Source organism: Homarus americanus, unplaced genomic scaffold (genome assembly GCF_018991925.1).
Source record: "Homarus americanus isolate GMGI-L3 unplaced genomic scaffold, GMGI_Hamer_2.0 scaffold19318, whole genome shotgun sequence".
Taxonomy (NCBI): domain Eukaryota; kingdom Metazoa; phylum Arthropoda; class Malacostraca; order Decapoda; family Nephropidae; genus Homarus; species Homarus americanus.
The window spans coordinates 4628979-4640309 of NW_024732238.1; the positions used below are offsets into that span (position 1 = coordinate 4628979).

Sequence of the window (11331 nt, forward strand, 5' to 3'; positions counted from 1 at the left end):
TTAACAATGATCCTTTGAGAATGATGACCCCGGATGTACCATGTCAGCCATGCATGATGTGAACCTTCCCACAGTGAGAGAAAGGACATGGGTAAAGTATGACCTTCACCACCTCAGTGTGTTATGAGCACAACTTCGTGCATCTGTAAACACTGTTACACTGGTTCATGTGTCAGGCAGTTTTATTTTTTTTAATGAAAATAAGTTTTGTATATTTCAAACCCAACTATGGAGATTAGCTGCTCTCTGGCCACTAATTTTGATTGAGCTGCAAAACAGTCAGAACAAAGAGAAGTCAGGATTTTTTAAAAAAACAATGTTCCCTGCCCCCATCCTTACCTCTCCAGACAATGGAATAGGAACAAATGTGTTCCAATCCTCTCTCTCTCTCTGTCTACACTCTTCATTTCTCCCTTGTGTCAAAGAATCTGATGTAACATTGTAATTCTACTAGAAATCTTCTGTAACTAAATTCACTCTTTTTATCCCTAGTTATAAGCTGGAAACAAAATTGACATATAAATATTTGATATTTGTAGTACAGGATCCAGATTCACAATGATTCTGTTCTTTAGTTATGTCACTAGTTGGTGGACAATGCATTTACACCATGTAGAGTTTCAGTGTAAAAATTTTGATCTTGTTATGGAGTTCCTATTGTGCATTACCATATCTTACATCTACAGTTCTTTGAAATACAATATTCAACACACGAACCTTTAAGAATCCAGGTACTGACTTCAATGTTGCCTAGCCCATAGTGGAATCATGCAAAGCAAATTATTAAATTTTTTTTTTATTAGATGTTCACTCAGAAAGTATACCCGGTACTCATACTAGTCACAGAAAATTATGTTTAGCGAGATGAAAAGAACAAGTGTGTGTGTGTGTGTGTATGTGTGTGATGGGCTACACATTATTGAAATTTTGACATAGGCATTAGAAGGAAATTAATTTAAATACAGTTATGTACCAAAACATGCATTTTATTTGTTGCTTACTGTTCCCTCATGTAAAACTTGCAGTATCCCCGCTTAGAACATAGTAACCCTTTAAAACATAGTAAAATACAAAATAGCATTACATTAATGTAACTTTTGCAAAATCAAAGCCAAATATCATAAAACTCCTTGAAAACAAACATTCACAAACGTTAGTTAACATGATAAATAAGTAAGGCAGTTAGTTTTTTCACTGCAGTAAGTATATTTTACCATAATGTAAGCGGTGCACAATGTGGTCCATTTGAAGATGGAACTCTAATCCATCTGAAGAAGGGCACACACTAAAATTTGGAATTAATGTCTGCTTTAAATTACTAAATCGCTAAACTTAATCAAATCTTAAATCTTGTGTTATTTATCTTAGAGGAGACTAAATTAAATCAGGTTGGACAGGTTCTGACCTCACTGAGATGGGTCTAACAACAGTTTCATGATCGCTAAGATCTGTTTGGGTTGGCTTAAATTGGATTAAGTTTAGTAACACAGCTCATTTTAAAAGCATCTGAATGATTAAAAGTCATATCCCATATATTCTCTGGACCAAAGTTAACCAAATTTTAACTAAATTAGCCTCAAGTAGGGTATGTTAAGTTGGAGTAATTTGGTTATACTGTACAGTATTTATAAAAGTAATTTTCAAATAACATGCCACTCCCTATATACATACAGATGAACCCATGTTACCTTTATATTCAATTTTACATCTCTACAGGAAAGTTAATGAACAACAGTCTCACATGTAAAGACAGGCAATATGTTATTTACATACTGTCTGTAGCTATATCTATTGTCTCATAGAGGCTTGTTCTCAAAGGTTGTCAAGTCATTTATGGCAGACACACTTCATCAAAGCTAACACACACACACACACTATCATGTTGTCTTTTTGAACAAGAACTTGAAGGTATACACAGTTTACTTATACTACCGTAGTGAAGAATTGGAGAGAATTTTTATTGATTTATCACAATTCACATGAACATGAGTAATATACTTGTGTTAGAGCTATTGATGTTGAAATGTCTATAGAAATTAAACTTGTGATTTTTCATTGTCAACAACCCTGGTTCAGTACACAATGGTCTGCTTATATCAATCAGTTGAGATCTTATGAGACTTTACATATAGAATCTAAAGATACATTTCTGACTCTTCTTGTTTAAAGTTTAACCCTCTCAGTGCTGGAAGTTTTCTCTAAGCTGACTACTGTCTAACCATGTGACAGTAGCCAGAATAAAACCTTTGTGTAAAGAGCACTGAATGGGTTAATTTTGAAAAGAGTTACATCATCTTACTAAACTCTTTACATACCATTACCCCTTCATTAAACTCAAACTACTGTAGTTGGTTTTTAATTCATGAATTTTGTTGTTGCAAACACTCTTCTGTTACACTAACAGAACTATGCAGATTTGAAAGCAATAGAGAAATGCTGTTTATAAAGTACATGCACATAACTTCATATTGTTCCAGTTCTGTAAAATTTACAAATTCAAATTAAATCTATGGTTATATAACTCTAATTCTTCATGTAATATGTCTACTGTATCTATAAACTGGGAACCTTTGCCTTCAATTTTGTTTTGTGACAAAAAAACCTTGTTTGGGTTATGTAAGACTCTTGAAAGCTTTGTAAATACTGTGCTGGCATCCCTGAGTTATGGAAAGGTTATGTTCCCATAAAGTTATCCATAACTCAAAATTCTGTGACTCAAAATAATGTAACTAAAAATTCTGTCTATAAATTCCTTAATTCAAAAATCCATTACTCAAAGGATACAAGTACAGTATATACTGTAGAAGTAACTACTGTACTGTATGTACAACAGCTCAACCAGTTACCAGTTTTGGCAGATTCATTCATTTACAAAGTGAACTATGGTAACCTTCCTTGCTCTGACAGTGTACTGTATCTTCATTTTATGTGATATATAATTTTGGTAATGATTTTGCATCCAGTTTTATACATGTCCTAAAAAATTTCACTTAATACAGTACAGTATAAAGGTTTGCTGCATTCAAGGACAAACGCAAGGTCATTTGTTATACAATAGTAATAAAAGCAATATACTGTGCATTATAGTACAGTAAATATGTCATATTTTAGACAAATTATCAAGATGCTGTATGTATCACAACACACAACTACTGGTAATAAAGTGTGTGTGTGTGTGTGTGTGTGTGTTAGGTCATATAAGTGTATATATGAGCATGCATGTTGATGTGCACATGTAATGATGTACAGTGTGAGCAAAATACAAGTGATTTAATGAGTAATAGAATAAAAAGTCTTGGGAAAGATTAAAAATACTCTTTATGACAAATTAAACAAATAATAATAATAATAATGGCACATTTTAAAATAATGCATAAGCTAATAGTAACCATAAGCAAGCTAAAAACAAAAAGGTTTTCAACTGAGTGTGCTATTGCAAGTCTCTGTCATATGATAATGATTGCAGAATATACATCACTCAATGGTCAGTACTGTAAACTGTGCATTCAAGTCTCTTATAGCACAAGTAAACATACAGTATCAGCTTCTCACACTATAAACAGTACAGTTGATGTAAAATATGCCCACAAATATTTCCCTTCTAATACAAATATGAAACAGCACACCCATTTCAAATAACTGTACTTACAGAAGCTCACCACACTTATAATAAACCCCATATTGAAAGGCATATACGTAAATCCTTTGGGAAAAAACTAATGTTCTGTACTATCCATGGAATCTGCTCACCCAATTCTCCATAAGCCTGTTTACATTAATATTTCTTGAAGGTAAAATACATACAAGAACAACCATCTGAATAACAAACAAATGTATTAAGCAACACCCCCCTGCAAATTCCGCTACAAGACACTTATACTGGCTACAAGTAGAGCAGAGCATAATGTGAAAGTCAAAAACTAAGGCTCATGATTCCTGAAACACAAACAGTTCACTATATGAATGTACAGTAGCTCAAAACATATGGTGTAATATTAACAACTTGAAGTTTATCTCTCTCTCCTTCTGTACTCAACATTTTACAACAACCTTATATGTACAGTACTGTAATAAATACGGCAACTGCCTCTACCTTTAAATTATGCAACTTAATGCTCTCAAGCCAATTACCTGTATAGTGTAATTTCAATCCACAACAAATTTTTATCAACAAAAAATTAAATTTCCACATACAGTATAAGCCACTACAATGAAACATTATTTACTGAGTGACAAATATAGTGTAAATGACAAATTCTGATTAACATTAAGATAGCAAATAATATATATCTCCTCTGAAACACTTACTGAAGACACTTAGAATTTGTAAACTGTGCATTGATATAATTACAAATGTTATCTGTCAGTATCATTTTTATTGAAGTTAATTTTAAATTTAATCAATTCATCTCATATTTCCTACAGTAAAGATTATCTCTTGCCACTTTTCTACAAGATATGTTTTACCAATACTGTATATAAATTAGGAAACAAAGAGAATTAAGGAGTGGGTTCATTTTGATCAATGGCTGAAGTGTAGTAAATAAATTACAAACTAAAGATTATGTCTGTCTATGATTATTACCTGTAAAATTATGAAAGATTGATCCTGATATCCCATTTTACGACTGAGGCTAGAAAACGAGTGAAACAGTAAATCTTTTCACCTAGACTCAGGAAACTATACATTACGTCCCCTACAGGAACCATCACCCTGAAATAGAGAGCAAAATCAAAGGTTTTCCCTCACACAAACACAGAAGTGGTTCCCCAACTAGGGGGTAGGAGGTTGGTGTAGGAGGGGAGTGAGGCCAAGTGAAGAAAAAATCTAATTCAACATTGCCCAGCTACCTCAATCCTTCCATCTTCTCCATCCCATCTCGCCAGTCACCACATGACTGGCCCCTTTTTACCTTTGAAAACATATTTTCTTTTCTGCTTCCTTTTGTTCACATTGTGATAAGAATAACATGAATAGATAGGGTGTAAAATTGATTAAAGGTTTATTAAATTATATTTAGAAAATGGGGGGGGGGGATCGTGTGTAAAAGTATGGGAACCACTGCACTAGATGGAGGGTATGGAACAACACATCAGCTAGTACACACCTGACATCACTGTCAGGTCTCGTGGGTCTAGACCAGAGACTCAGTGCTGCTCTTATACTCAAGCTGCCCAGTGAAAGATGGCTGGCAAGAAATGGAGTCAGCTAGTTTAATAAAATTACCCACATACAGTATAACAACTTTCATGAATGTGGCATCTTGCAGGTGACAATACTGTTACTGTATATTATTTTTATTTGTTTTCTATGATTCTGTGCATTAGCTACCATATGAAATGCCTAAATACCTTTAAAAAGACCATTAACTTTTATAAGGTTTACTTTAACTATTTAAACTCTACAGTATAAGGTAACCAGAAACAGACATATTTCTTTCCTTGGACTAAACTTAATTTGAGTAATATACTAAAAAGTTTAGAAATAATAATCACCAATTACGAGAACCATAATAACCTGAGACACATTGAAACAGAGGTACTGTATGATGCCGGGACTCTTGTGTATTACATTCAGAGAATACAATAAACCTCCGTGTCATGTTCTAAATATTGTATATAGCTATACGATAAACTTCAGGACTCATAAATATATTATTTATATTTACAACTTTATCTTAAGGACTAGCACATAATACATTTGTTTACAATCATGCTTACACTTCACATAAAAAGGAACTGAATAGACCTCTAGATAAATATATTGCACTATTTGAATAATTTTAATTTGACTTATAATTAACTAATTCAAACATAATTTTTAAGTATTCATAATAATACATATCTGTATTATGATTAATTAATTATCATTGAACTTGAACCATTTTATATGTGTGAAGGATTAGAGAAATAGCTTATTCTTGAAGACTTCAACCGAAGTCTACACAGGCACTGATATTGTCAGACTCATTTGATTAAAATATTCATCTATACAGTGCAGCAATATAGGTAATCAACATTCATAAAATCCTGAATGTTGATACTTCTACTTGGAGTTAACTAATACCTACTCAAGCTACAGAATATTTATTCAATTTTTTTAGTGGGAAAATACTTGGAAAAAGCTTGACAGTTCATATATGCTGCGAGAAGCTTTGAGGAATTCATAACACTGACAGCCCCAACAGCCACAGAAATAAGTATAAAATGAAACACTACACAACCAACAAATAATGGAACAGTCAAGAGCTCAATGTGATTAAAGTAAGTGAATACTTAACAAAATAACAGCCACTCAACAGCCACAAGATGACACTCAACCCTTTACAGCCCTAACGGAATTTGGGATTCTACAACAATGCCACCCAAACATCCAGAAAGTTACCCACTGGATGTAATTGTTCTTATGGATCCAAATAGGCTGAAATGGGATCCAGGTGCACCTACATTTCAAAGGAATCACTATTCTCATGAGGCACATTAAGTAGGTCGACGAGTCTGCATAATACGGGGTTTTGCTCCTCCGTGATCCTCATTAGGAGCTTCCTTTTCCTCACACACGCACAATAATTCCAGGCTTGTCTTCCGTTGGTGGATGCAGTTCGTGGGCCTCCCCTGAAAACCAAACAATTATTTTCACATCACCCTCGCATATGCTGGCCTCACATGAACTGGGTTTGCACATGCACAGTTTATATTCTTTTTATACCCTAACTTTGTCTATGCTAGGCTAAGATAAACACATTCAGTAATTTGTTCACAGCATTTACATTACATTCTAGACCACAGATAAAGAGTAAACAGAAAATAAAAGTCAAAGGGAGACTCTGGCTGTTGCTGGGAATGTAATCCCCCTTTTATGATGGAAACCTGCATTCTTTAATAAATTTTTGCTTTTAATAGCCTTTTCTAGGAGTAAAATCCCAGCTTAATCAAGAGCACATCTCACATATATACTGTATAGAAATAAGTATAATAAATAAGTAGTGACAGTATACAGTACTGGTATACTGTATATAAAATGTGTAGAAACTGATATTATATCGGAATAAAGAAATTCTTCTCTGATATAAAATGTTTATACCGTATTCAAATTCAAATCATTCATTAAAAAATTTATTAAAAAAAATTACCTGGGGCGAGGTTAGCTACAGCTGCAATGAGATCATAGTTGACAAGAGGTTCAGCCTCCTCAATGGGTTCCCAACCCACTGGCGGAGATGCAGGAGGGGATATCAGGAACTGCTTCTCACGTTTTGGTGGCTGTAAGTGGGGCCCTCCTTCTCGATTACTCCCAAGAATAATTGGCTGGTGAAAGGAGAGAATATTTTGTATTTCATTCTGACATACTCTACTGTAATGTATGAATTTGGAAAAATAGAAATGAAGTACAGTATGTGCAGCAAATACTCACTCTCTCCAAAAAATAAATACCTATGGTAACAAATAAACCACTACAGTAAAATAAGCATTCCCCATTTTCTAATTTGATACATTAAATTTTATATAATTACACCCTGTACTACATGGTGACTGTACACTCTACTATCATTACTGTTAAGTCCTATTGATATACAGTACAACAAAGCATGGTGTTGAAATATAGTGTCTTTTCCAATAATTCAATCAATTTTAACTTTCTTTGAATACCATTGATGTGTTTGTCTTACCTGAGTGAAGTAGCATTTGATGATCTCACCCCTAAACTCTGTCAGGTGGAGTTTATTACGAGCTGCGGCTGCTTGGGCTGCTGAAGCAAAGTTTACTCGTACTCTCTTGAAGCTCTTGAAATACTGGAATGTTGCTGTTTCATCTACATCATGAAACAATGACTGAAATATTGCCTGTGGAAAGTAAAACAATGCAGTAGTGAATGTTATCTACCAAGAAAGTGAGCATATTTTATAACTAGTGAGCTTAGCCATATATTTTCTCTCTTTATCGAGGTCCTGCTCATCTAGGTACAGTATTTGGGTAATCATATATAGTAATGAGAAATATATACAGTGCAATAATATTTCACCAAGTTAGAATTAGTAAGGAGTTACAAAACCGGGCATGTATTTAACTCACTATTCAGCTCAAAATGGTTAAAGGCCCCTTGATATATAACTCATTGTACAATCAAGTTACAGTCATTAGGTCAGGATTTTAAACAGTTAAAACTCAAAAGTAGGTAAGAGGGTGAAGTAGACAATATATATCAGGGAAACTATATGGTAAACTCAAAATCTTTAAAAAATTAATAACTTAAATCAACTGTTGCCAATAATGTGAAAAATAATAGTAATTACAGATTGTTTCTGAACTCTCATTTTCTAATAGAGCTCATAACTCAGTAGCTCTCATTAACCTGTCTGTCTTTTATAGTCATTTGACCTACTATGCCCTATCAATGGTGGTGAGGTCAATCTACAGGTACTACCGGGTAGTCCATGTAAAGTTTAATATCAATAGGTAAAATATTTGGTAATATATACTGTATAGTATTTTAGGATCAACCAATTTAATAATCATTTAATTGATTTAACCCCATTAAAAGGTTAACTGTTGCATCATCTTTTACCGTCATATTCCATGTTGATTTTAGAAGCAATAAACTACTTAAGCGTATCCTTACTACAGTATTATCAAACATAGTTTAGTGATTATTAGTGTCAAGTTTTTTTTTAATATCTGAAGTAAACTGGTTAATGTCTTGTTTCAGGGGCATCTTTTCCTCGCTCCAGGACCAGAATTGCAGTCTATGTAAAAACAGTTCCAGTGAATAAAGCCAAGGCATCCCTGAACTCTATCCTTCCACCATGCCTCTGCTTATGCATCGTTGTCACACCAGCGAATAAAAAATAAAAATGTTGAAATATTTCTGATCTAAACAGGGATATAACAATTAGGACTTTAGTGGTCAATTGATTTCAATCACTGCCAGCATTTGAGAACAAGCCACCCATTGTGCCCATCACATAAACACCTACGGGTCAAATGGAATTTATTTTCTTGAATCTTTTTTTTTCCCAGATTCAAAGGTCAGAAACACTTTTTTCCTACAATTTCTAAGAAAATGTTTAGTTTCCTGCACGGGCCAGTTTCCTCAGACACTCAAACCACTATCAAGGTGACAACCTTTAAATGCTATATTACCAAATATTAGGTCTGCATTGACAAAGTAAAACATTACCTTATCTTGTTTCATGCTATATTAAGAGTGTCCTGATAAACTGCAACATTAACCTTTTTTCCTACCTAAGTAGTTAGTGCCTTGTCAACATCTCCTACACCACAGTATGTAGAAGAGAACAACTAGTGCCATCAGGATATTGTTTAAAACTCACTCGTTCCTCTGGCTCGTCAAATGTCTGAGCAAGGAGGTTGGTGACGATGATGGAGGTGGGTGGTTCTTGGTTCACTGCAGCCTCCCCGTCAACTTCCTCTCCTGTACTCGTCTGCATATCTGGATCTTGGCTGTAACCAGCAGCCTCTACTTCCTCCTCACCATTGGTCGTTCCCATGCCTATGTCCTCGATAAGCATGTCGTCCATACACCAGTACAACTTGACTTATGAAAGGGGTCTTCCACTTCAAAGTCGTCTAACAACAACAATTGCCTCAGAAGAGTCGTCTTGTTGACAACACCAAGACCACCACTGAATAACACCTCAGTAACGCCTCATAGAAAACTAATGTAGGGGGACCTATCTTAATTGTCTCTATTGTCTATACTTTATACTTTATTGTGAGAAAGATACAGTAAATATCTTATAATCTGTGAGTCAAGACGATAATCGTATCACACATACTGCCCTATATAGGAATACGCCTTTGTATGTTTTTTTTTCTATGAGGTGTGTTACGTTTATTCAAACGTTCCTGGTAACCATCAAAAATTAAATCATTGAAATATGACGTAGGCGCTCGACCATCCCCTTCAGCCTGGCGCCCGATATAGATAAGGATACCAGATAACTTGATAAACTAGATGAATTTACGTCTTGCAAGCCATCCCAGAGATATCATGGTGAGGGGATGTGAGTCGTGTTGATATCCCTACACGTTGTTGCAGATACCTTTACATTCAGTGTGGATAGGCAAAATCACAGGAATGAATGATGAGAATCAGCGATAAAAAATACTCGTAATAATTATAAGGAAACCTGCCACACACCCCAATAATATAAGGGCATTTCCCTAATTGAAATTTTAATACGAAAAATATCTCGGTGTTTTTTAAGACGACGAAATGGAGTTCTCAGATCTTTGTGAGAAGTTTTCCAATGACTGAATTTCTGTCACAAAATTACCTTATGTGGATGAGAAGGTAATTTAGTGACAGAACCTCAGTCACTGGTCATTGATACGCATTATCCGCCCCAGTTACCACGGCCTTCACTAGCGGGTGTAGGAAGTAGCTCAATATACATGGCTTCCCTCTTGTATTCATCTGACAACTAAGATTATGTTAGTGGCTCGGGCTATTGAGTTTTGACAAAGGCGACGTAGCTGAATTTCTTGACAAAATTGGAGTTAACACATGAAGGAATATGAAATGAGTTGGTTTTAGATAACTCCCTATTGTTTTGAAATGTATAGTACAAACTGCACTTCTGAAATCGCATTTTCCGGTTTTACAGGGATATGTAATGAAACAAACTGTTCATGCTGTTTGTAAATATTTGTAATGTTAGCTCTTTATGTAACCATGGGCCGGACCCAGACCCTTAAATTTGACCGATACACTCTAATTTGTTGTAGATTTCCGAAAAGTCTATGGAATGTATACACCCTATTCCGCAACTTTTATCTTCTTACCACTGATTGGCCTGTTCGCCGCTTGGGCGGTCGGTCACGTTTCTGTTACGCACTCTTGGCAATTACTGGGGATGTACTGGCTCCAGAATATATCTATACCTGCGCCATTGTTGGTCAAGTCTGGTATTGAAAAAGCTCGCACTCGGTGCTGTCACAAGTCACAACACTTTCAGGCAGATTATTCCAAAAGTTTACTCTCAATCCCCAAAAATTGCCCTCACAATTTTCTGGACTTGTGGCTTCAACCTTGAGCTGTGACCTCTAGTGGGTCGGGCGTCCGCCAACTCCAGATATGGACATTCGACTCAGGGGCGGATCTAGGAATATAAAAAAGGGGTGTCCAATAAGATGTGGGTGGGGAAAATGGCGAGCACAGTGAGTCCACCCAGCTGTGTTTTTGGGGAGGACTGTAAGCCCCGATTATTTTTAATTTGACCAATATCATGGACATTTCGAGGTCATTTTGCAGCCATGTGCACTTGATATTTGGAGATATTCTGAGGTCAATTGTAATTATTTTTTACT

General features: G+C 35.2%; 1 protein-coding gene across 1 annotated transcript; it reads right to left on the minus strand.

Annotated features, from left to right (window-relative positions):
• Window positions 1-970: 970 nt before the first annotated feature.
• On the minus strand, window positions 971-9663 carry LOC121868345 (calcipressin-1-like). The gene is given in 5 exon segments (XM_042368852.1): window positions 971-6562; window positions 6564-6615; window positions 7134-7308; window positions 7671-7844; window positions 9333-9663. Coding segments are annotated over 5 exon segments (690 nt in total). The 5' UTR covers window positions 9540-9663; the 3' UTR covers window positions 971-6480.
• Window positions 9664-11331: the final 1668 nt, after the last annotated feature.